Source organism: Sander lucioperca, chromosome 11, assembly GCF_008315115.2.
Source record: "Sander lucioperca isolate FBNREF2018 chromosome 11, SLUC_FBN_1.2, whole genome shotgun sequence".
Lineage (NCBI taxonomy): Eukaryota > Metazoa > Chordata > Actinopteri > Perciformes > Percidae > Sander > Sander lucioperca.
The window spans coordinates 15,436,666-15,463,788 of NC_050183.1; the positions used below are offsets into that span (position 1 = coordinate 15,436,666).

Here is a 27,123-nt window from a genome sequence, read left to right on the forward strand (position 1 = left end):
CTAAAGAATCAATGCATCAAATGCACCTCATGACAGCCCTTGGTGTGTGTTACTTATCTATATTATATGACTAAATCTTTACCAGTATTGTGCAACAACCTTAACCTCTCACTCTTTATATGACTCTGCCGGCTCATGTTTGGAGGGTTATTTCTGACAGGTCTAAAGCAGAGAAACTGTACACGCACATCTTTTCAAACCTCAAATCCCTGAGCAGGTGATCCTGTGCTGTGAATCTGTGTCACGGTGTGCCTGCATGAGTCAGAGCGGCCACTCGCTCCTCCCCTCTGTACCTGAACCTGAACAACATCCACCTGCGGTCACCTGTATCCACAGGGACCACACCCAACCCTCCGTTCACTGCACCAGCAAGCCTGAAGAGAGGCACTCATCCGATTTCTGAGATCAGATTCTTGTATTCTCTGTGGACATCATTGCTATACGGATATATTTAGACAGAGTCGTCTTCGAGGAAGAGAAAACTCCTGGATCTTTTTTTATTTGTTTGTAAGCGTTTATCTCTTTTTTTTTTTTTGCTTTCCGAAACCCAGGACTGTTAAACTGGTTTAAATCTGCTTTAAGTTGGATACTGTACGTACAGCAATATTAGCACACTAAAGGGTAAGATTTGTAATTTGTGTCAATGTCTCTGCCACGTGTAAACACGCTAAATGTTCCTTTCTCAGATGGCTTTCTTTCTCCTATAGATCTCCCATTAACAGATATCTTTACCGTTTCTCACAGCTGTGTGTGTTATCATTAAGGCTCATTGTCAGCAGTGTCATTTTCACAGTAATTTAGCTGGGATGTGGGCTGGATGTAATAGCATGCATGAAGATTGGCCACGTAGACTCTGTGTGTGTGTGTGTGTGTGTGTGTGTGTGTGTGTGTGTGTGTGTGTGTGTGTGTGTGTGTGTGTGTGTGTGTGTGTGTATGTGTATGAGAGATATAAGGTCTCGGCTGATGAAAGAAGAAATGCAGTAATTTATCTTCTCCTTTTATTACAGATTAAAATGGGCTGCTTCACATTCATCAAATTGATGATGGTCTTGTTCAACTTGCTTATCTTTGTGAGTATGTTTCCGCTTTGATTGCATGCTCATATATAGGAGGAGGCGGCAGGGGAGGGATGTTCACTGACTGTGTTAAATCTCAACATTAAAAGTCATGTGGGAAGTAAAAAAAAAAATCATTTCACGCTGCCCTTCAATGCAAACATACGTTACATAAACATTTCAGATCACTGAGCCAGAAGGCCTAAATTATGCTCCTTTCTCTCCACCTAGCCATGTTCATCTCATTAACTTTAAAAGGCTCTAATTTGGCCAACCTTCATCTCTGGCTTAATGTTATAACTAATGTGGTTTGTGAAATGGAGAGAATCTTTGGCAAGGGCAAGCGGAAGTTGCCTGCCGAGTCGGGCCCACCTGGAGTCCCACTGTCACAGATGAAGCTCCCAGCACAAGTCATCACTTTTCCTCAAATTTCCAATTTCTGCCTGAGTTACGCTGCTTCTGGATCTGGAGCGGCAGCTCTTAAAGGCACAGCAGCACACTGATTATGATGTCTCTTTGTTAGCCAGCAGAGCAGAATGATAAAATAATTCTCATGCTCATATAAGGTGATGATTTGATGCGACTGATACAACACTTCAGCTATATTTCAAGCTTGGTGTTGCAACTTTATGATCTCCTCTCCATCAGAGGAGTCATCCCTAGAGGAGATCTGCATTCAGAGAATTTATCTTTCGAGGAAATAAGGTCAGTTCTTAAATTCCAAAACTTGACTATTGAACATTAATAATGGTCTGGTTTCTCTTTGCATGATACGCTGTGTGTACTTCAGAAGTCACAGAGTTACTTATGCAGCTTATGCCTAGCATACCTTTAAGGAAGTGTTATGAAAATAAAGGAGCAAAGAAGTATTGTACAACTAAAAACTTGTTAGTTTTCAGACTTGGAGCAGGTTTAAACTGCAGGCTGCATTTTAAATGTGCTGCTCCGCTAGCTGGAATGAATAATAGCCTGACACCCCCCCCGCCCCCCTCCTCTTCCTGCTCTCAAACACAGCGAGCTTTGCTCTGTCTATGTATTTCCTTGTTCCCTCCCCTTCAGATCTACAGTTTGAAGATGGGTGTAACCAACCTCTTGGTGTGAAAGCTGACAGGCCCCCTCCGCCGCGGAAACACATGTTGCTCAAACTAGTTTCATTTCTCAGAAAGTGAGAGTCAGGCAGTCGTTGTCAGTGAGAGGTGAAATGGAGCCGAAACGAGTTAAGCTGGACCGGGATGCCTTTTCTTGTTCAATCTGTCTGGATCTACTGAGCGATCCAGTGACTACTTCTTGTGAACACAGCTACTGCACGGACTGTATTAAAAGCTTCTGGGATAAAGAGGATGATGAGAGAATCTACAGCTGCCCTCAGTGTGGGCAAATCTTCATACCGAGGCCCATCCTGGTGAAAAACACCACGTTAGCAGATTTAGTGGAAGAACTTAAGAACAATGGACTCCAAACTGATCCTGCTGATCACTGCAATGCTGAATCTGAAGATGTGGCCTGTGATGTCTGCACCGGGACAAAACTGAAAGCACACAAGTCCTGTCTCGTCTGTCTGGTCTCCCTCTGTGAGCAACACCTTCAGCTTCATTTTGAATTACCTATCTTAGAAAAGCACAAGCTGGTGGAGCCGTCTAAGAATCTCCAGGAGAACATCTGCTCTCGTCACAATGAGGTGATGAAGATGTTCTGCCGTACTGATCGGCGGTGTATCTGTTATCTCTGCCCTGTGGATGAACACAAAGGCCACGACACAGTCTCAGCTGTAGCAGAAAGGACTGAGAGGCAGAAAGAGCTCGAGGGGAATCAACAAAACATCCAGCAGAGACTCCAGGAGAGAGAGAAAGAGGTGACGCTGTTTCAACCGGAGATGGAGGCCATCAATCGCTCTGCTGATAAAGCAGTGGAGGACAGCGAGAAGATCTTCGCTGAGTTGATCCGTCTTATTGAGAAAAGAAGCGCTGATGTGAAAGAGCAGATCAGATCGCAGCAGAAAAGCGAAGTGAGTCGAATCACAGAGCTTCGGGAGATGCTGGAGCAGGAGATCGCTGAGCTGAAGAGGAACGACGCCGAGCTGACGGAGCTCTTACACACCGAGGATCACAACCAGTTTCTACACAACTACCCCTCCCTGTCGCCACTCAGCGAACCTACAGACTCATCCAGCATCAATATCCGTCCTCTGAGATACTTTGAGGATGTGACAGCGGCTGTGTCAAATGTCAGAGAAAAACTACAGGACTTTCTGAGTGAGGCATGGACAAACATCTCACTGGCAGTGACTGATGTGGATGTTTTACTGTCCCAACCGGAGCCCCAAACCAGAGCTGAATTCTTAAAATGTTCGCATAAAATCACACTGGATCCAAACACAGCACACACACAGCTGTCAGTGCAGAACAGAGGAGCAACATTCATGAAAGACCAACAGTCTTTTAGTCACCCAGACAGATTCACTTCATGTCGTCAGGTCCTGAGTACAGAGAGTCTGACTGGACGTCGTTACTTTGAGGTGCAGTGGAGCGGGATAGGAGTTTGTGTAGCAGTCACATACAAGGATGGAAGTCGATTTGGAAACAATGACAAATCTTGGTCGTTAAGTCATCTCAACAGACGTCTTACATTTCAGCACAACAATGTCCACACTTCCGTCTCAGGTCCGTGGTCCTCCAGAGTAGGAGTGTACCTGGATCACAGTAGAGGCCTTCTGTCCTTCTACAGCGTCTCTGAAACCATGACTCTCCTCCACAGAGTCCAGACCACATTCACTCAGCCGCTCTATGCTGGATTTCGCTTTGATTATAGTTGGGGAGACTCCGCCACGTTCTGTGAACTCAATTTGACAGATGACGTTTAAGGGACAGTGGGTTAGAGTCTGTGTTTTAAAGCTAATGGTGCGTAGTTTCTGTCGAGGAATTCTATGTAATGACGACAACACTGTTGGCGCATCCACATGATGCAATCTTTCGATGATCGCGCACCGCACCCACCCCTCCACCACGCAGTTGCTAGTAGTTTAACCTGTCAAATCCAGGAGGACACGGAGGATAAAAAAACAAAACATGATGGACTCTTCAGAAGAGGTATATGTATCTTGTAATTGTTACGTCCTCTTTGTCTCCAAAGCTGAACACTGTTGTTGTCCGTTCTCAGCGGTGACGTAAAACGCATCACTCGAGCTACTGCGCGCGAATGTCGCCGGAGAACACCATTTTTGTAAACATAACCACACAAAGAACTGTGGTACTGATCGGCTTTGTTTCTGCCAACTCATTTGGCAATGGCTGGAATGTAACGGGCGTTGAATAATATACAATATATACATATATACATATATGTATATATACATGCTTCCTGGGTCTGTTTAGCCATAGAGGTTTGTTTATATTTCTCTGCATGAAAAAGAAAACTTCTCTGTGCTCTAAATGATTTATGAATATTCATATTGATATTGTTTCTCTTCCTATGCATGGGTCCATTTTTGTGTACATTTTTAAAGAAATCCATAATAATTTACATACGTTTGTTTTTCTACTTTTACTTCAATTAAATTGTACTTGTAATGGAGTGTACACTACATTGTAGTACTTCTCCTTTTACTTCTGTATTATTATTACTTTACTTCTGTAGTTTTTCTACTTTTACCTAAGTAATATATTTACTTGTAATGGAGTATTATACTGTAGTGTTCTGCTTTTACTTCAGTAGGATTTTTGCTTGGATCTGTAATGTATCACATTTACATACATTTAAATTTCTACTTTTACTTCAATAAAATGTTTACTTGTAATGGGATATTATGGTGTGTTATTTCTACTTGTAATGCAGTATCAAACTGTAGTATTTCTACTTTACTTCAATTAAATGTTTACTTGTATTGGAGTACTTACAGTGTTCAAATAGCTATAGTCAGCTAGCTTGCTAAGTCCCTCATGCTTTACACTGGTTACTGAAAATGAGATGATTTACAAAGTTGTCACTCATCATAAGCAATCATAAATATTTAAGTTTGCAAAATAGATACCCTGTGATTTTAGTTCCAAAGAGTACATCTCTCCTTTCCTTGAAATCGATCTAAATGCATTGGAAATAAAACATTTTAAAAGTGTCTCCATGTATACTGTGTGTGTGCAGATCCACGGCCGAGTGTCAGAACTTAATCAGATTGTCTGCTCCCGGTAATATGACCCATGAAAAAGGGTTTTTAAACTCAACTGACATCTTCCTCATTCCAGCCCTTTGAAAGAGAACCAATTCCATTTAAATTGGGGTGGGACGGGCCCGTTCTCTTTTCTGCTCCCTCTGTATCTTTCTATCTCTCCATTTACCACCCCCTCTCTTGAGGCTGTGGTGTCCTATTCTGCTGCCTCTCCTCTAACCCTAATAGGTTATATTTCCCATCTCCATAGATATGACACTGCTTGTTCTTCCCCCTGCTCTTTCAAAAACCTGATTTACTTCCAGTCCTTTTTTTTCTCCATGTGGGTGTTCAACTGACAGGGCATCAACCTGCATATGGCAGACCATCAAAAGGATTAAAAGAACGAAAGACATAGTGCCAGCTATAATTATACCTGCTGAGGGATGATGGTGGCACACACGGACTTGGAGAGGAATATGCTTGTCGTATCACATTTAGCCATCGGTGAACTGATGGCACCAAACAGATTCAAGAGACGAGAAAGGAAACACTGAAGTGAAAGGTGGGGAGAGGCAGAGAGAATAAAGGAGAGCAAAAAAGAGCGAGGCCAAAGTAGGGAGACAGAGAAAAGAAGGGGGAGATGATCCCCACGTGGGAGACGTCAGCGTCTGACAGGAGATGTGGAGTGTTGGGGCCTGAAGGGAAGCAGAGGGGGGGCCCCTGATGGCGACGAGCCTGATGGAGCCTGACAGACAATATCAGGTTTCAAACATGGTTTCTGCAGAGGACGGGGGAAGAAGGAGAAATCACTCAGTGCGAGGGGGAAATACACAGAAGAAGATGGAGGAGGGTAAAAGGGAGGAAGAGAAGGTCAGAGGTGGAGAGATGAGGAGGGAGAGATAATGAAAGTGGGATCGGGTGGTTACCAGACTGTAATGTGAAACATGTGACATAGTTCCGATATAGTTTGTTATGAGAAGGTTTTACAGGTTTTGAGTCCATATATTTCTATAAATGCACATTAGTTTCCCCTAATATAATGTTGCCTTTGTGATGTTCATGGTCAGAGATTATTAGGCAAGTTTAATTACTGTACATTCTCAAACCGTAGCCTTTATTACCTTGAACTGCAGGTTATATTAGAGACAGAACTTTATTTCAATTTTTTTAAATTAAAATTGTTCCTACGTTTTAAATGTAAGACAGTTTTTTTTTGTTTTTTAATCTGCTCAGAACATAAAAATACTTTGCACATCTATAACTTGTGGCAGGTGCGTTGGAGGGGGATGATTAAAAAAAAGCAAAGAAACTCCTGCACAGAGTATCTGCAAAGATACATTTAATAGCTGGCAACTAGGGATGAGCGAGTACAGCATTATCTGTATCTGTATCTGTTAACCATATGAATTATCTGTATCTGTACTCGGACTGGGCGGGGCCTAATCCGGAAGCGGGCAGGGTTTAATCCAGAAGTGGATCGGGTTGTCTTGAAATGGGCGGGGCTTTAACCGGTATGTTATTTTAAGCATGCAATTGATATGGGTTGATCAGAAATTGTTATATTTATTGCTCATTAGAAAACTATTTACATGACAGCATCAGCATTGAGCTTCAGATCAATGGTTTTGATCACGATAACAAACAAACTATATACAGAACAAGTTTTGCAACAATGAATACAACACATGCGGTTGCAATTATGAAGTAAAATGTAATGAACAAGAGTTTTCATACTCAACATAACTTTCTTTATTTAACTTTTCATTTTCATTTAAATCACACTTTTTTTTTTTTTTGGTTCTTTTTTATTTTTTTTATTTCCACACCAGGTATGTGTGTGTGTGTGTGTGTGTGTGTGTGTGTGTGTGTGTGTGTGTGTGTGTGTGAGTGAGTAAGAGAGAAAGAGAGAGAGGAGGGCGGGGGGGACTGTGTTCTACGGATCAAATAGTCCGACGCTGTTTTTCAGATCTGTTTAGAGCCAGCTGACGGTTTAAAAAAGAAAAAAAATCTCCGACAGGCAGAGACGCAACGCGAGTCGCATTCTACCAAGCACCACGTCTGAACAAACCCCACGTTTACCAGAACTCTACTGGTTAATAAGTAAGCACAAACCTGAAGCTGAAGAAACCCTAAACGTTAACGGAAAAGACCCGCGAACCTGAGTGACTGAGGGAGAGACAGAGAGAGAGAGACAGAGTTCTGTGTGTGAGTGAGCAGAGCGGGACACAGCAACACAATAAATCTGTATGTGTGTAGGGGAGGGGCGCTGTGACGACTAGCCTATCACAGAACGCAGACACAGTCAACTACCCAATGAGGATTTTTATTCAATCCGAGCACAGATATTGACTCGTATTACTCGTATAATACTCGTACTCGGCAAAAGTGCTTCATCCGTACCGGATACTCGTTTCAGCCGAGTATCCGGCTCAACTCTACTGGCAACGTTCCGGTACTAGACCATCAGGCAAATAAATGTGAATGAGTGTGAAATGATTAATTTGCCTGATAAAGCTCTAGTACCGAAACGCTGCCATTTATCTTTGCAAGTTAAACAGTGTGCGGGAGTTTGTTTTTTCTTCGCAGCATTTATTCTTTCAATACTGTCAATGAAACGCAACGCTTTCTGCACAAATATTTTACATTAAAGATAATCAAGGGCACAATCACTCCTTTTTTTTTGAGGGCTTTAAACATGTGATTGTTGCCTCAACGATCAAAATTGTAGCTGTTGGACAATCTGATGGTTTTCTGGCATTTCCATGATTTGATAGTAAAAAACGGGAAGTAATGTATTCATCCCGAGGGCCACGTTGTGACCACTGGATTAATCTGTACAGTTTAAGCATAGAAGTTATATGTTTTGGCTCTGCAGGAATGCTCTTTGAAACATGTAGTGAGAGTCAATGTAACATCTATATCTTTATCCACCATCTGATTCAAATTTAGCATTTCTGGTTTCAAGAATTCATGTTTTTTTTCAGAGTCTGGGTCGTCCAGTGTGTTGTTCTTTGTATTTAGTAAAGTGTTACATGTGTTCTTTTTTTAACTGCCAAGAAGATGAACACTCAGTGTATACCAGCACAAATACAAGTCACATATGTGGAGTCTAGTCCTTGTTGTCATTGCATTTCCTTCTTGCTGAATTAAGTTGCAGAGCTGACAAACTGAAAATCAGTAAACACGCCTGCCTCGCTTGACGGTCCATGCAATAATCTCATAATCTACTTCACTACACACCAAGGCTGTCTTTATCTAGTAGCACAAGATGCTGATCACTAAATGGCCTTCCATTATGCGTGTGTGACATGAGTGGGGAGATAAAGGCAGTCATTTTGTTCAGAAAGGTAAAAAGAGGGCAAGTTGGTGCTCGAGCCTTGATACATAATGGGAGGCCTGAGGCGGCACCTCTCTGTCTCACAAAAGGAATACTCCGCTCTGAATGGAGTGAACAATATTAAAGTGACATGGCATCACTAAGAGGTAATAGTAATAGAGGGTTAGTGACTTAGGATGGCTTCTCATTTCCAAAAACCTATTACTCTCTGAAAAGCTGTTGAACCCAGGTGATTGATGTTTTACTCGCTGTTGTTGCGTGCGGCTTGCATCCTCCGGAAAACTAGTTTCTCAGTGTTACACTTTTACTGGGATTTGTGTGTACATGTTGATCGTGTTTTCCTGGATCCTCCTGCAGCTTGGCGGCCTGACCCTGCTGGCCATGGGGATCTGGGTGAGCATAGACGGGAGCTCCTTCCTCCAGCTGCTGGGGCCATTCTCCAGTCAAGGCATGCAGTTCGTCAACGTGGGCTTTTTCTGCATTGCCATCGGGGCCGTGCTGGTGCTGCTAGGGTTCATGGGCTGTTGTGGGGCCCACAAGGAGAGCAAGTGTCTCCTGCTCACGGTAGGTGTATAGGACCTTTTAATAAACAGCCACATTGTTGGAAACAGTGACCAATTGAAAATATGCTAAATCCAGCTTGAGACTGTCTACATTTTCAGTGGTTTATATTTCTTAACAATTAATCCAGTGTGTTGCTCTTTGTATTTAGTAAAGTGTTCCTTTTTAACTAAATTAAGTCAAGACCATGAACACTCAGTGTACCAGTAGAAAAACTAGTCTCATATGTGGAGTCTAGTCCTTGTTGTCATTGCATTCCCTTCTTGCTGAATAAAGTTGCAGAGCTGACAAAAGAAAACAGTTTACCGACGACAGTAAACAGACATCGCCTCCCTCACTTGACGGTCCATGCAATAATCCCATAATCTACTTCAATACACCCCGCGGCTGTCTTTATCTAGTAGCACAAGATGCTGATCACTAAATGGCCTTCCATTATGCCTGTGTGACATTAGTAGGGAGATGAAGGCAGTCATGGAAAAGGGCAGTCGTTTCGTTCAGAAAGGTAAAAAGAGGGCAAGTCGGTGCTCGAGCCTCGATACATAATGGGAGGCCTGAGGCGGCACCTCTCTGTCTCACAAAAGGAATACTCCTCTCTGAATGGAGTGAACAATATTAAGGTGGCATGGCATCACTAAGAGGTAATAGTAAGAGAGGGTTAGTGACTTAGGATGGCTTCTCATTTCCAAAAACATATTACCCTCTCAAGAGCTGTTGAACCCAAGTGATTGACGTATAGGTAGCCAGAGGATATACGAGCCAAGATGAGCAACTTGAGATGCGACAATGGAGTTGGAGTTGGAGACGACATCTCTTTAAATAGATATTTGCATATGAATGCAAATACATTAATACAAAATGTTAATGAAAAGCTAAACCGATGGCCGATGGGTTCAAAAATTTGCATTTCGACCAATGCTTTCCATCTCTTTGCTCTCCCCACGGACTGTTTACCTGCAGGCAACCAATGCTCGCTCAAGCATGATTGGTCAATACTACTCAGACTACAAATGGACTACAAACTGAAACCAGAACACTTCTAATACCAAAATATTGTTATACAGATTCATATGCAGATATCCTTTTGTAGAGATTACCATCAAACAAGCTCTGATAAAGCGACTGTAACTGACCTGTAGCAACAAAGAGGTGCTGACACCGTCAAGAGACAAGCTGGTGAACATAGTGAAGCATTTAGCAGCTAATTTAACTAACACTAATTTCCTTGATGGTCTAGAACCGAAAAATCGCCAGGTAAAAACTGTATCTTTGCAAATTAGTGTGTTAGTTGAAAGAAAATATCAGTAGAAAACTGCACTTGATAATGTAACTGTCACTTTTTTTAGTGCTGCCTTTTATGTTCAATTGTTCAATAAAAGAAAGTTTAAAATTTTTAGCAATATACTGAAAGCAGCACAAATGCAGAACTGAGTACACTTTAATATGTTTATCTATCCCAAGTACTGTCATTATCGCGATATTCAAGGTTATCGCATATTTTCCACGCATCGTGCAGCCCTAGTAGTGTGTTCCGTTGCCATTAAAAACGACTTCAACCACTGACATTGTGATGTAAAACACCATAAATGATCATGTATGGGTACATAAGGTGCTCCACGTTCAGTATCTCCCCCATACTTTACATTCACACCCAGCTCATCAACAGCTCAGATACCCAGCTCATCAACAGCTCAGATAATATCCACATCCGCCCCTCCTGCCCCATTCATACCCGCAACAACAGCAAACCCCTGAACAGCACAGAGCACATTATGCTCATTAACGACGAGCCTAACTACCTCTTAGTCCACTGCAGTGAGTCTAATGAGAAGCACAGGCAGCACATATTACCCCCATCATGTCCACATCTCCCATCGAGTTGAATGATGACGGTGCAGCAGATCTCGCTACTGACAGCGCAGGACTCAGCGCATATCTGGCTCACATGAGGAACAGCTGTAATGGACTGAATAAAGAGAACGGGTGAGATGATAGAGGGGATCATTTAGGCTCCGTGTCAGGCTCTGTCTAATCAGCCGAGCTTTATCGCCAGTATGTGATTGTTGCACACTACAATAGCTGTTTTACAAGACCCTGGGTATTTACAAGTGTTGGTGGCTACAAACCTCAGAACTTTAAATTGCTCACAATTTTTTATTTGATTTTCGAGAAAGGCGCCATATTCTTAGTTCCAATGCAATAGTCACTTAAAAAGCCAATCTTCATCAGAGCAAATGTTGACAAAAGAGCATAATGACATAAGGCAGAGCACAGCCATGCCTTTTTATGATTTATGCAAACATAAATGCAGATCACTGTGGCTCTGGTCTTGGAAAACTGCTCATTATTTTTTTTATCATTTTTAAATAACAAAATACCCAGAAACTTTCTCCTTGTCTCCCCTTCTTTCCTCCCTGCAGTTCTTCTCCATCGTCCTCATCATATTCATCGCTGAAGTGGCAGCTGGAGTCGTGGCTCTGGCCTACTCTTCATTTGTAAGTCCCCCTCTTCACCTCTCTCTTTCTTTGCGTTCACATGCCTCATCACATCCCCTCCTATTCACTCCCTTTCCTTTGTCTCTTAATTCTTCTCGTCCCTCTTGGTCTGTCTTTCCCGTTCACCCTCTCACCTCCTCGTCCCACTTTCTGGATTTTATCTCCATGTAAATTCCCCATCATAGCCGCAGCCATCATTGAATTACTGGCTTTATGTCCGCCTCACTACCTTCGGCTACTTAATGACTCCAGGGTAGCCCAGGGCCGTGTGCGCCGTCTCTAACTTTGAGCAATTTATTACTCTGGAATATTGAAGCTAAAGCATTTTATATGCAAAACAGCCTATTTACATATGCGCCCCCCCTCCCTCTCTCCCACACAATCTCTTTTTACATTTAGTGCCACGTATAATAATTACTAGGGTTTCAAATGAGCTGCGTAAAAGGAGTTTAGTGAAGACTGGGATCCTAATAAAGAAAATATAGAGTGGATATTTTTTTATCCAATGATAGGATGCAACAGAGTCCCCAGGAGCAAGAGAGGTAATCTAACAAAACATCCATCTGCAGGGAGGAGCTGATGAACGGAGGAGTGGACTGGGAATTTCACTTCTTTGTGCTGGGATTGTTGGTTGGTTCCAGGATTCCTCTCCTGGAACCATCACCTTATCGTGGTGGAGAGGTTTGTGTGTCCCTATGAACCTGAGGGCTGTGTAGTCTGGAGCTTTGTGCTCCTGGTAGGGTCTCCCAAGGCAAAGTGGTCTCAGGGGAGGGGCCAGACAAAGAATGGTTCAAAAACCCTATGAAAAAACGAGGTAGAGATGTTAAGAAGAAGAGTGACCCTGCCCGGAGGAAGCCCGGGGCCCCCGTCTGGAGCCAGGCCCAGATGGAGGGCCCGTCAGCGAGCGCCTGGTGGCCGGGTTTGCCACGGAGCCCGGCCGGGCACAGCCCGAAAAAGCTACGTGGCACCTCTCTCTCCAACCCATGGGCCCACCGCCTGTGGGAGGAACCGCTGGGGTCGGGTGCGCTGCCACATGGGTGGCAGTGAAGGTCAGGGGCCTCGACGGACCAGACCCGGGCAGCAGACGCTGGCTCTGGGGACGTGGAACGTCACCTCTCTGTGGGGGAAGGAGCCGGAACTTGTGCGGGAGGTGGAGCGCTACCAGTTGGATCTGGTGGGGCTTACCTCTACGCACAGTCTCGGTTCTGGAACCATACTCCTGGATAGGGGTTGGACTCTTTTCTTCTCCGGAGTTGCCCAGGGTGTGAGGCGCCGGGCGGGTGTGGGGATACTCACAAGCCCCCGGCTGAGCGCCGCTACGTTGGAGTTTACCCCGGTGGACAAGAGGGTCACCTCCCTACGCCTGCGGGTTGTGGGGGGGAAAACTGACTGTTGTTTGTGCGTATGCACCAAACAAGAGCTCGGAGTATTCAGCCTTCTTGGAGACCTTGAATGGAGTCCTGTATGGGGCTCCAGTGGGGGACTCCATAGTTCTGCTGGGGGACTTCAACGCGCACGTGGGAAATGATGGAGACACATGGAGAGGCGTGATTGGGAGGAACGGCCTCCCTGATCTAAACCAGAGTGGTTGTTTGTTGTTGGACTTCTGTGCTAGTCATGGATTGTCTATAACGAACACCATGTTCGAACATAGGGATGCTCATAAGTGTACTTGGTACCAGAGCACCCTAGGCCAAAGGTCAATGATCGATTTTATAATCGTTTCATCTGATCTGAGGCCGTATGTTTTGGACACTCGGGTGAAGAGAGGGGCAGAGCTGTCAACTGATCACCATCTGGTGGTGAGTTGGGTCAGAGGGTGTGGGAAGACTCTGGACAGACCTGGTAAGCCCAAACGGGTAGTGCGGGTAAATTGGGAACGTCTGGAGGAGGCCCCTGTCCGACAGACTTTCAACTCACACCTCCGGCGGAGCTTTTCGTGCATCCCTGTGGAGGCTGGGGGCATTGAACCCGAGTGGACAATGTTCAAAGTTTCCATTGCTGAAGCTGCGGCGGGGAGCTGTGGTCTTAGGGTCTTAGGTGCCTCAAGGGGCGGTAACCCACGAACACCGTGGTGGACACCGGTGGTCAGGGAAGCCGTCCGACTGAAGAAGGAGTCTTTCCGGGATATGTTATCCCAGACGACTCCGGAGGCAGTTGCAAGGTACCGAAGGGCCCAAAGGGCTGCAGCCTCTGCCGTGAAAGAGGCAAAGCAGCGGGTGTGGTAGAAGTTCGGAGAAGACATGGAGAACGGCTTTCGGTCGGCACCAAGGTGCTTCTGGAAAACCGTTCGCCACCTCAGGAGGGGGAAGCGGGGAACCATCCAAGCTGTGTACAGTAAGGATGGGACGCTGTTGACCTCAACTGAGGAGGTAATAGGGCGGTGGAAGGAGCACTTTGAGGAACTCCTAAATCCAACTAATACGCCCTCTATGGTAGAGGCAGAGCTGGAGGATGATGGGGGATTGTCGTCAATTTCCCTGGTGGAAGTTGCTGAGGTAGTTAAACAACTCCACAGTGGCAAAGCCCCAGGGATTGATGAGATCCATCCAGAAATGCTTAAAGCTCTGGGTGTGGAGGGGTTGTCTTGGTTGACACGCCTCTTCAACATTGCGTGGAAGTCGGGGACGGTGCCTAAGGAGTGGCAGACCGGGGTGGTGGTTCCCCTTTTCAAAAAGGGGGACCAGAGGGTGTGTGCCAATTATAGGGGTATCACACTTCTCAGCCTCCGCGGTAATGTCTACTCCAAGGTGCTGGAAAGGAGGGTTCGGTCGATAGTCGAACCTCAGGTTGAAGAGGAACAATGCGGATTCCGTCCTGGTCGTGGAACAACGGACCAGATCTTTACTCTCGCAAGGATCCTGGAGGGAGCCTGGGAGTATGCCCAACCGGTCTACATGTGCTTTGTGGATCTGGAGAAGGCGTATGACCGGGTCCCCCGGGAGATACTGTGGGAGGTGCTGCGGGAGTATGGGGTGAGGGGGTCCCTTCTCAGGGCCATCCAATCTCTGTACGACCAAAGCGAGAGCTGTGTCCGGGTTCTCGGCAGTAAGTCGGACTCGTTTCAGGTGAGAGTTGGCCTCCGCCAGGGCTGCGCTTTGTCACCAATCCTGTTTGTAGTATTTATGGACAGGATATCGAGGCGTAGTCGGGGTGGAGAGGGGTTGCAGTTTGGTGAGCTGGGGATCTCATCGCTGCTTTTTGCGGATGATGTGGTCCTGATGGCATCGTCGGCCTGTGACCTTCAGCACTCACTGGATCGGTTCGCAGCCGAGTGTGAAGCGGCTGGGATGAGGATCAGCACCTCTAAATCTGAGGCCATGGTTCTCAGCAGGAAACCGATGGAGTGCCTTCTCCAGGTAGGGAATGAGTCTTTACCCCAAGTGAAGGAGTTCAAGTACCTTGGGGTATTGTTCGCGAGTGAGGGGACAATGGAGCGGGAGATTGGTCGGAGAATCGGCGCAGCAGGTGCGGTATTACACTCAATTTATCGCACCGTTGTGACGAAAAGAGAGCTGAGCCAGAAGGCAAAGCTCTCAATCTACCGGTCAGTTTTCGTTCCTACACTCACCTATGGTCATGAAGGCTGGGTCATGACCGAAAGAACGAGATCCAGGGTACAAGCGGCCGAAATGGGTTTCCTCAGGAGGGTGGCTGGCGTCTCCCTTAGAGATAGGGTGAGAAGCTCAGTCATCCGTGAGGAGCTCGGAGTAGAGCCGCTGCTCCTTCGCGTCGAAAGGAGCCAGTTGAGGTGGTTCGGGCATCTGGTAAGGATGCCCCCTGGGCGCCTCCCTAGGGAGGTGTTCCAGGCACGTCCAGCTGGGAGGAGGCCTCGGGGAAGACCCAGGAGTAGGTGGAGGGATTATATCTCCAACCTGGCCTGGGAACGCCTCGGGATCCCCCAGTCGGAGCTGGTTAATGTGGCTCGGGAAAGGGAAGTTTGGGGTCCCCTGCTGGAGCTGCTACCCCCGCGACCCGTTACCGGATAAGCGGAAGAAGATAGATAGATGGATGGATGGATGGATGGATGTGCTGGGATTGTTGGTAAACCAGTTTGAGCAGCAGCAACACACTGCGAAGACTAGAAAGAGTCTAAGACTGACAAATGATGTCCTCTGGACAGGGAAACCATATGAGTAACTGCTCATACGAGTTGTCATTGAAGGCAACAGCAAATACAAATGTTGCCAGGGAGTTTGGAGGATTTCTTTAAAAACCAGCAGTTGAGTCCTTCAAAATCTGATCTTCTACGAGATGCCTGAAGAGAGATTATTTCAGCTGTTTTGTTTTTCAGCTGATGCTGACCTTACACCAAACGACTTTTGAAGCCATTTTAATGTCGCAGACAATTTTATAATATCAAAATGAAATCCTGAGAGTCTTAGAGGGAGAAAGCGAGAAAGATGGATAGAGTGAGAGAGGGAAAGAGAAAAAGAGAGGGAGAGAAAAAAGAGGGAGAGAGAGAAAGAGGGAGAGAAAGAGAAAGAGGGAGAGAGGTAGAGAGAGAGGGAGGGAAGTAGAGAGAGCGGAAGGTAGAGAGAGATGGAGAGAGAGGTAGAGAGAGAGAGGGAGGCAGGTAGAGAGAGGGAGAGGTAGAGAAAGATGGAGAGAGAGAGAGAGAGGGAGAGAGAGAAAGAGAGGGAGAGAAAGAGAGGGAGAAAAAAAGAGGGAGAGAGAGGAATGGAGAGGGAGAGGGAGGTAGAGAGAGAGGGAGGGATGGAGAGGGAGATAGAGCGGGAGAGAGAGAGGGAGAGAAGAGAGGGAGAGGGAGAGAGGTAGAGAGAGAGAGGGAGAGGAAAGGGAGAGGGAGAGAGGTAGAGAGAGAGAGAGAGGTAGAGAGAGAGGGGGGATGGAGACGGAGAGAGAGCGGGAGAGAGAGAGAGAGGGAGAGTGAGAGGGAGAGAGGTAGAGAGAGAGAGAGGTAGAGAGGTGTGAACTATTGTCTAAAGCTCAATGAAAATGTAAGATATAGTTCATAGATTTGGCTTCCCTGCGTCGATCACACATAGGGTTTAGAGTCAATTTAACGCGCTGTTTGTTAGCTTAAGCATTATCTGTTCATTACAAACACAAAGGACATCATTTCCATCCCACATACGAGTGTGTGAGGGCAGCTGTCCATCTCGTGCATGTGATAAGACACAGTAAACACAATAGCATCCGAATAATGAATATGGGCAATAACCATCTAATATGCATACATATAGGCCGCCTGTGCCAATAAGACAATGAAAGGAGACAATAAATAAAGCGTTGATCTATTATGTCCTACTTATCTGCAGCATAAATCTGCCTTTTGGCCAACGGGTCCCCCCGCAGCTCATCTAACCAAAGAGCCGATAACCTTCAGGTGGTCGGAATAACTGAGATTTAATAAGCAATTCCAGCGGGCATTATGAGAGGCCGTCAGTGGTCATGGTTGTCCTTTCTGCTTCGAGTGATTCGGAAGTGACCAGGGTGGAGATTTATTACCGGAGGCTGATATGGGCTTCACACTGGATCAATGAAATGGAGGTGATGTGGCGTTTAATGAATCATCCATGTACAGTGACGGAATGTTCTCTCAAAACGTAATCCAATACTGATTGCTGTTTGCTTTAATATGTCGTCAGTGAAAGGAAGGATTAGCCCGAGTAAGTGATGTAAGATGATTAACTCCAATTACTTCTGCGTTAAAGCTGCAGCAATCAATATCTTTGTATTAATGATGGAAGAAATGTCTGTGTGCCTGTGGAAGGGGTCAGTCATGACGACCCTGCAGAGAATCAACACCAACTCTCAGACTCTCTCAGCTTCACGGAGCATATGAGCGTCTTTTAGCGTAATGATTATTTGCTATTTTTCGTACACAATAACATTACATTTTTCTTGTGTTGTATCAAGCAAACTCTTTTTTTAATCCAGATGTTTAAGGAGAGTCTTTGAGGATTCTGGAAATACCCTCAGAAGTCAGAACAGCAGTTCTTTTCTTTTAACAATGTATCCCCAGGTTTCCACAAGTTCAATTTAAGACTTTAAGACCTTTTTAATACCATTTACAATGAAATGTAATACTAACTTCATAATAATACTGGCAAAAGTATGTAGGATATAATAGAATATCAGAAAGGATCGTAGGCTATAAAAATAATTGTTAACCAAGTACTTGAACTTAATACATTTTATTGTAGTACTCAATGCATCCATGCTTTGTGGCAAAACAATGAAGGAGTTATTTGATCTTATGAAAGGACAAATGTTAGACCTTTGTGAATAAAATGTAAGACTTTCCAAAGAAATTTAAGACTTTTAAGGCCTTATTTTTCAAAATTATATTTAAGACATTTTAAAGACTTTTAAGACACGCACGGGGGTCCTGTTTTAAGATCATTAGGAGCCGGTTGCACCAACATGGCTTACGCCTGGTCTAAAGCTAAGTAGGTCTAAACTCAGCGTTCTAAGTCCGACCTAACAGTTACGCCAGTTGCACCATCTTGGCTTAAGCCCTCTTCTCGCTAAGACCGGGCGTAAATCTTACGCCTAGTCAGTAGCAGGCATAAAGTCGAAATCTAAGCACGTTTCAATAGTAGTAGTCTTTCCACTTTTTTCGTACATGGCTCTTTGTACGAAGGCTGCCTGAGTAAGAGCAATTGTTGATCACCTCCGTTATCTGTCTCCATGTTGTTGGTTTCTTTTTGTTTGTTATAATGTTGGACTGGTTGGCAGTCAACGTATGTCTGTGCTGCCTGTACAGCTCTATCAATTTCCTTATCTTAATGTCAGTGAAATTCTTTTTCTTGGATCCTCCATTGAAAAGGCTACAACTTTACAAAACAGAGGAAAATCGTTTACAATGTATCCTAGCAACGCACGTTAGTTCCATGGTCATTTACAAGAACGCGCATTGCTAAGACCAGACGTAGTTAAGCCTAGGCTTGAAGGTGCACTATGAGTTCCTGCATGGTCACTTCTGTTGACGTTCCAAATAAATTCCAAAACAAAACCGAGCAAGCTCGCCCCTCCCCCCATGTTTCCGTAACTGTCATGACTAACTGAGTGACTGACTAACTGTCACTAACCCCCACCCCTCCCCCAACCATCTTGTCGGTGACTGGCTGGAGTGGTTTGTTGTATTTTGGTGCACAGCCTGTGCCCCTAGTGTTTGTTTGACGTTTACGACCCCTGTGCTGTCTCCCGAGACCGGGCTGTTTCACGGTGTGTTCAGGGGGCAGGCAGCTAGCGGATCAAGGAGAGATGCCTACGATTTGAGACAAAAATGAAATTGCGCTGAAACCATGCAGGAACTCATAGTGCACCTTTAAGTTTGGTTGGTGCAACCGACATGAAGTCAATTCTTAGCAGTTAGGACCAGGCTTAGTAGAGACCAGTCGGTGCAACCGGCTCCAGGTATTTTCAAAGTGATGTTAGTGGCTAGGATAGTGGCTATTATAATAAATAAGGTATGAAAACCTGCAGATACCTGAAGCAAACTGAAACTATTTGTATTATTATTATTATTTATTTTCATTGTTGATTAATATGTTCAATTAATAGATTAGTTGTTTGGTCTCTAAAATTTCAGAAAATGGTGAAAAATGTGGATCAGTGTTTCCCAAAGCCCAAGATGACGTCCTCAAATGTCTTGTTTTGTCCACAACTCAAAGATATTTACATTTAAGAAGAATTTTTACTTTGTTTTTTATTTTGAAAATTGACTCAAACCGATTATGAAAATTGTTGGCGATTGTTATAGTTGACAACTAATTGATTTATCAATTAATCTTTGCAGCTTTAGTGTCAAGATATATTCCAAAAATATATTTCTGTCACCTTTTATTGCGTCTTTATTTTTATTCATGACGTTTCAAATCAGTTGTATAAATAAACACAGACAGGGAGATGGAAATGCAGCTTATGATCTGACCCAAATGGAATCTGTGGATTTGTTTTTACAGTTTTCAGCAGTAATGCAGAATAAAAATCTGCAGAGTTTTTCTGCTTGGGGTGGACATGTGTTAACACTGAGTTTTGGTTACATTTTTTATTTTTTTTGCTTAAAAATCTGGGATGTGGGAAATCTGTGGAAAGTTCTGCAGACCTCACACACAACCTCCTCACAACAAAGCGACGCTCGGCTGAATGTAATAAGGTTTTCATTTATTGCTTTTCCACTTACAGTGAGAACAATAACCAATTAGCAGCCGGCGAGTCACTGCGGTAAAAGATATCGATAATTACTTCAGAAGAAGCAACGCTCAGTAAAGCAACGAGACATCAATAACACATGAGGCTGAAGATCTTGATCATGTGTGTGTAGACTCTGTTCACTCTACTGTATTGATAGATGTGTTACCGCCTCTCGCCTCACTGTGCTGTGGGCTTCTGTAGGCTTTGTCCTGTCTGTCCACCGTGTGTGTGTGTGCGTGTGTGTGTGTGTGTGTAGGGGCCCATATCAGTATGTAAGCACGCAAGTGTGTGTGCTTAACAGGATGTGGTGAGGCGAGGGTGCAGAGTGACAGTGATGAATTAGCCGGCTGGTAATAACCCTCTCTGATCTCAGCCACTCTCACAGCTTCTTGGGGGGCACTTTTAATTGTGACACGTATCCCAGCATCCCCTCGGGCATCTCGGAGGCCTGCCCCCTTCACTGTACAGTACACACACACTCTCTCACACACACACAGGAAGAAAAAAAAAATGCTCTTTCAGACACACAAACCTGATAGACACACAGTTGCCACGTGCACATACAGTAAAACACACTCTCCTCATCATATGGGTCTTTGTGTGACTGTACGCGACAGGATTATTAATCAAAACTGGAAAAAAAAACAGACAGAGGAAGGGGAGGCGGAGGGGAGGCGTGAAAGAGAGCTAACCTGTGTGTGAAGGAATCCTTTCACAACAAAAGACTCTCCTCATGCCTAAAACATAACCTGCCTTTTTTGCTTTTTTGGATAAACGCAAATAGAAGACAAAATGTGCCCTGACCGGAGCCATCAGGAGCATCAATATATATGTTAATAACCCCCCGTCCAGCTCACAGTTTACAACCATAAAAAGGAGAACAAGAATGGAGAATAATGGCTCGGCCATTTTTTTTAAATTTATTCTCATTTTTTTTCCAGGCCGGGGCTGTTTATTTCCAAAGTGCTTTGTGTGAGAGAAGATTTATTTAATTTGTGATAAATAGGTGACTCCCAGAGAATTACCTTTCCTGCGCGTGAAATTAGCTCCAGTACTTTATTTTCAGGGGCTCCCATAATGTGAGGTGTATACTGAAGTGTGTTTATATGTGTGACACTGGTAGACTTTGACGGTAAAAGCTCTGCAGTGCAGTGATGTGCTTTTATATCCATCCACAGGAGGATATTTGCATGTATAGGCCTCTCATACGTACTGCACCCTTAACGAGATAGTAAGGCTGCTCGATTATAGAAAAAAATCATAGTCACAACTTTTTTTGGTCAAAATTATAATCAATCACAATTATTTAACACGATTACTTATTGAATTTTGGAAAGATGTTGCAATTATTGGACTAAAACAGTGAAACGGTTAAACAAATCAACAGGGAAAACACCTTGAACTGTGACATTTCCCTTCATACGTTTCCCGTTTGAAATTTTTGAATTCTGCTTCAGAACAAGACATAAAATAAGAGTTTTCTTGCAAAATATAATGTGCAAAATAATCGTTTTTCTCGACTACATTGTTTTTTTGGTGATCGTTAGGAGATAAAATCAAAATCACTATCAAAATTTGAGTAAAAGCCTAGGAGACAGCCTGACATGCTGGGGCTGTTTTTTTTAACCTTTGATTAAAAGTATTTTTTGAAAATAAATTGAAAAAATAGGATATTTTCAGAGAATAAACTAAAAATGTGTTGGTAAATGTGGACTTTTAGAGAGTCCTTACGTGTGTGTGTGTGTGTGTGTGTGTGTGTGTGTGTGTGTGGTGTTTTCCTCAGGCTGAGGGGATCGTCAGAGCGTGGGCCACCACAGCTTTACAGAAAGATTACGGCAGTGACCCTGTGGTCACTAAGATCTGGAACACCACCATGACAGAGGTACAGTATCTCTGAAACCCTGCGCTGTTTGTTTTCAACATGTGCATGTTCACAACTTGTACTGGTTCGGCATGTCTTCACTCTAAACTACAAACTGCATACACATACATGTATATTATTACTTAATATCCTTGCTGACCATTTTCCAAATCACATAATCAGGTTTTAAATTAATTTCCCACCTTCGTGCAGACATTGTTTTCACTTCCTCCCCAAGAAAATCTACTTTCTGAATCTTGAAACCTGCTGCATAATCTATTACAGTCAAGCTTATTTCATTTGACATTATTTATGTGAGGGGTACAACATTGACAAGTTGCATGCAGGAAGTATGAACGCACAACGATACAGAGCAACAGCTGAACTGACTGCCTCAACTCCAACCCGTTCTCGCTCCCAACTTGTCATATTCGGACTCTTGGTCAGTGGCTCTCGGCGTTGGATACCAACGCAAAAATCACCCTTTAGTGTCTGTAGGGAACGCAACGGGCATAGCAGCAGCTTGAGCGCTGCAAGATGACGTAGTATTAAGCGAGACAACAGTAGTGAGTAGTGGTAGATGCTAATTAGGAGCCGCTAGACGTACATTTTCTACCCTGACCCAAGATCTTTTCCCAAACCTGGCTGTCAGTTAAACGTGCGTTTGTCCCGACCCAGAGCGTCAAAAAGTGACGCCAAGAGTCCCGACCAAGCGCATCTGAATATGACGCCAAAGGCTAGACACAGGAGTGGAGTGGGAGTGAGAATGTGTCGTCAACTCGCACATCAGCAAAGCTCTCACTAAACTTTAACTGATTGATAATGCTCATGGATCAAAACTTTATCCACAAAACACTCTCCGCCAGTGTTTTCCTGCTGTGTTTCCCCCCCTCTCCCAGATAAAGTGCTGCGGTTTCACCAACTACACGGACTTTGTGGGATCTAAGTTTGAAAAGGAGAATGGAGGCAGCCTGCCGCCCATCTGCTGCTGGACTAACAGCCCCCCTTGCAGCCTGCAAGAGGCAAAGCGCATCGCTGTGGAGGTGAGATGTACTGTACAACACCATTAGAATTGAATATAAGAAACATATTCAAAGTAAAGGCAGAGGAGGTAAGTCTATTTAGTGTTTTAAATGGAATGGACAAGATATTTAATCTGACACGCCAGATGGTTTGGTAACACAGAACCATCCGAGAAGCAGTCATTGGAAACTGTTTGGAAAAGGGCAGGCACTTTCAAAAATATCACCTCCGCCTTAGTGGTTTTTAAACAAACAGTCACGTGTGCCACACACACCTAAAACACGCCCGTAGCTCCCAGTAGCTTCTCACCGGATGCTGATTGGTTGACTGTAGTGGTGAAGAAAGAGCTGAGCCAGAATGCAAAGCTCTAGATTTAACAGTCCATCTACGTTTTGACCCTCATCCTACGGTCATGAGCTTTGGGCAGTGGCCAAAAGAATTAGATCACGCGTACAAGCAGCCAAAACTTGCTGAACTCAGATAAGGTTAGGAGTTCAGACATCCGGAGGGAGCTCAGAGTAGAGCCGCTGCTCCTTTGTGTTATGAGTGCCTAGTTGAGGTGGTTTGGGCATCTGATCAGGATGCCCCATCCTACGTTTTCAGACAGTCTCTCCTGGAATAAATTTATTGTGTTGCACTTTCTTGTACACACGAAAAAGGGACAGAAATTGTTGTGTCACAAACTGAAAAGAAAGCACCTCCCCACAGCTGGCCAATCACAGCTTGAAGTGGGTGTGAATGTCAGATTTCTGGGGAAATCAATCCATACATTATTTAGATATTTCAGTCTGGGCCAAACCAACATTGTCATCCATTTAGCCCTGTCGCTAGCGTGGCTGCTAAATATTTTTTTAACTGTTAGTCACATAAAATAAAAAATTCAAAGACATTTGAAACATTTTAACATTGCAAATTTGGCCAATTGATTAATTGAAAAATCATTCAATACATCAATTAATAGTATTGTATTAGCCTGATTTAATGTCATTATATTGCAACATAGGGAATGTCTTGTTTTTTTTGGTGCCTTTATTTGTTTTCTAGGGTGTTTTCCGATTTGTCAGTTACTGATGATTATATTTACACAAACACTTTTCTCCTCAGGGCTGTTTCAGACACATCCTGGAGACGGTCCAAAAGCACGCCAACATTGTGGGAGGCATCGCTGCAGGAATAGGAGTCTTAGAGGTAAAATAAGATCAAAAGGAAGCGCAAGATTTTCAAAAATGTGCTCACTTTGGCTGAAAGACGGGGTTTTCAGTACATATTAAAAAATGTAAAAATCCACAACTGTAAGAACAGAGTCTTGGTTAAAGGCAGTGACAGTAATAAATATGATAAGAGGGGATTTGAACTCCAGACATCTTGGTATGGAGTCTCATTAGCCAAACACACGTTACCTGGATAGATTTGTGAAAGCATTATGAGGGAAACATTGAAAAATCAGTCCTTCCAGAAAAATGCGAGTTGCATTGCATGCAGAGTTTTTTTGTGATTGTTGTGGGCAAAAATCCTTGATTATTCGGCACGTTTTCTTAAATAATGCGATGGAATATGTGGGATATTTATGCAATTTTATGCGATGAAATTGCAGGAACTTGCAAAACCTGCGGTTTCATCATGGTTTCATCGCGGGGTTTGCAGCTTTTCGATGATGTTCACGTCGCGTAATTACGTCACTTCATAACGTTCCCATGGCAACAGGGGAAAATGGCTGCTCTTGTGTGAAGTAAACACAACATTTTTCAACTTTCTGCTAAGATATATGTGACTTTTTTGCAACGAAAATGCGGGGATTACGAAATCATGCAAGCCCCGCATATTTTGCGCGGAAATCAGCAATTTATGTGGCGAAAGTGCGGTGTATTTGAAAAAATGCGGCTCCCGCATAAATATAGGACTTAGGCTGATTATGCACTGAATTATGCGATCGCATAATCACGTTTTTCTGGAGGGACTGAAAAATGACTTTATTCAGACAAGAATTGCCCCAAAAAGTGCAAAATGTGTATGATATTCACAGTGTCTGTACACCGTGTTAAAATAAGGGGGAATCTATAAGATGAAAAAAGAGGACAGTGAAGAAAGCCTTCAGTTTCTGCCAGAGCTCTGCTCAATGATTGAGGGTCACCATGATTTTCCACTGGGCACGTCTGAGCTGCTTTCCGGCTGCGTTCCGGTTTTGTTCCGTCCTCCGCAACGCGCCATACCACACCGGGAGCGTCTCAGAAGTGGAGCGTCTTGCTGCCCGACTCGCAGATTATGTTGTCTACTTTATTCAAACAGAACAAGCATGTGTTTATTAAGCTACTGTCTACCTTCCACTCCAAGCACTCCTGTAATTTAACTCCATACCTTCTATAATGGCTAACCCTAAAACTTCAAGCCACTGAGGAGCTGCTATACAGACTTAAACAAACAAACAAACAAACTATGGCTGACGCGCTCTCTTCTACCTGACACCACTCAGTAGCCTCCTGTTGAAATCACAGACTCCAATAGTCAACGTTGCGTTTTGACAGTCATTTATTGATCACAAGTTCTTCATATCAACATGCAAGAAACCACGTGTCCATCAAGCTCCATCAACAAACATTTCATCATCCACGTGAGCGTTGCGCAGTGTAGCGATTTGATGCGGTCAAAAACTATTTGTGCTCCTCCGATTAACAGCACCCCTGTTACCTGCTGAAAGGTTCCTACCTAAATAGACGTCACTCACCAGCACACTAGGGACACCAGTGGACAATTTATGTCCTACACCCATAACACATGAAAAATGGCTCTTACACCTTCCCTTTTCCGGCATTGTCCTTATAAAAATGATCTGTGATGTCTATTATGTTTTTCCACCGCCAAGATGGATCTCTTGTAGTCCGTGGAGTTGTAAAGGAGACAAATGATATTGGGGGGGGAGGGGGGTGCGTCTGCGCCTCTGGAACGCAGCGCAGACGCGCCCGGTGGATAATAGGGGTTAGAGTTCCAAATCCGCAACTTCTCTGGGTTACATTTTACATTTTTACGAGAAAGGATGCACGTGAGAACTTGTTGATATATATGTGTGTTAAGAGTTAACACTGCAGATATCAGAGCAGTTTCTTACAACGGGCCTCTGATCTGCGTGGTTTCAGTAAATAAAATGCATAAGACTATATTTTTAACTACATTGTTTCCTCAGATTGCTGCCATGATAGTGTCCATGTACCTGTACTGCCACCTGGACGACAAAATCAGCTGAGAATCCTTGACGACAGGAACCACACAGACGAATCACATGTGATGTAGTTTATTAATCTGCATTATTTAACAATCACTTAGGATAATCTTTTCTTTCTGGTTCCAATGTTTCTCAGAAAGATGTCTAGCTTTACTAAAAAAAAAAATTAAAAAAAAAATCACGTTTATGATGAGAATCCAGCAACTGTGTTTTATATAGAGAGAAAAGTTTTATAAGCACCTGCAGAGTGTAAATATTTCAAATTTGCCAAAAAAATATATCAAACAGCATTCACTGAGTGCTGACTGCATTCATCTGAGGTGATTAATGTAATGTACTGTAGGAGGGGAGGGGGGCCTTTTACATATCTATTCCAGGTGCCCTTTGTCTCATAATCCTTTGATATTAAAGATGTCAGAAACCACAAGTTATCCTTGTTTTCATTACTAACATGACTGTACGGCCCTGCTTTACTTAAAAACACGTTTTTCTCTATACGACGAGCCACGCATGCGAAAAAAGCAGCAGAGCTCGGTGCATCTTTTGTCCCCTATACTATTCATTAATGTCCCATCTCTTGGCGTGGAAGATAACATGCATTGTGACGAAAGGCTGAGTAAATATTGACCGACAAAAGGGCCGACAATAGACAGGGGGCGGAGCTCGTTCAGATGTGCAGGTATCGCTCCTGAGTAGCGCTTTCATCGCAAAGCATCAACCAGCAACCAAAGGCTTTGTTCAGCAGTTTCTGTATGACTGCAGAGGGAAATGCAACAAGAGAATGACATTTGAGACATACAGTAGAAAGACATTGACAGTGAGGGGAAGAGTGAGAGAGAGAGATCAACAGGAGGAGAAAGAAAAGAAATAACACAAAGAGAGTGATGCCGAAAGTATGACGTTCGTAATTTAGTTTCAGGTTTCAGACAGGAGATCATCAAAAGGTCCAGTGTCTAGGAATTTCTCCCATTTAGCGTTGAGATCACATATCGCAATCAACTCTCTCACGCCACGCAGTTCAAAGTACATAGTACAGCTACGATAGCCTTCACGTTTCAAAAAGCCGGTCTCTTGCTCTTTTCAATCTCCTTTTTCTTTTTCTGGGCGAAGAAGAAGACTCCTGTTCCTGAAATTTGGATTTTGAATACGTGTGGTCCTCCATGTTTCCTTCTTCAAACTTGCCGGGGCCGGGAAGCTACGATACCCATTAGCAGCATTAGCAGCAGCTGTGAGTTTATCATGTGACAGAGAAAACGTGAAAGGT

General features: G+C 44.0%; 1 protein-coding gene across 1 annotated transcript; it reads left to right on the forward strand.

The window, feature by feature from the left end:
* Positions 1 to 340: 340 nt before the first annotated feature.
* Positions 341 to 26,169, forward strand: LOC116057004 (tetraspanin-1). Its single transcript, XM_031309420.2, has 8 exons — positions 341 to 621; positions 1,008 to 1,070; positions 8,894 to 9,100; positions 11,518 to 11,592; positions 21,542 to 21,640; positions 22,519 to 22,662; positions 23,747 to 23,830; positions 25,821 to 26,169. The coding sequence occupies exons 2-8, from the start codon at positions 1,014 to 1,016 to the stop codon at positions 25,878 to 25,880; spliced, it is 726 nt and encodes a 241-aa protein (XP_031165280.1). The 5' UTR covers positions 341 to 621; positions 1,008 to 1,013; the 3' UTR covers positions 25,881 to 26,169.
* The last annotated feature ends 954 nt before the right edge of the window (positions 26,170 to 27,123 follow it).

Coding starts and splice junctions, on each gene's coding strand:
- LOC116057004 (XM_031309420.2), top strand. CDS start 1,014: ATGGGCTGCTTCACATTCATCAAATTGATGATGGTCTTGTTCAACTTG. Junction 1,071..8,893: donor TGTTCAACTTGCTTATCTTT/GTGAGTATGTTT, acceptor ATCCTCCTGCAG/CTTGGCGGCCTGACCCTGCT. Junction 21,641..22,518: donor GGAACACCACCATGACAGAG/GTACAGTATCTC, acceptor CCCCTCTCCCAG/ATAAAGTGCTGCGGTTTCAC.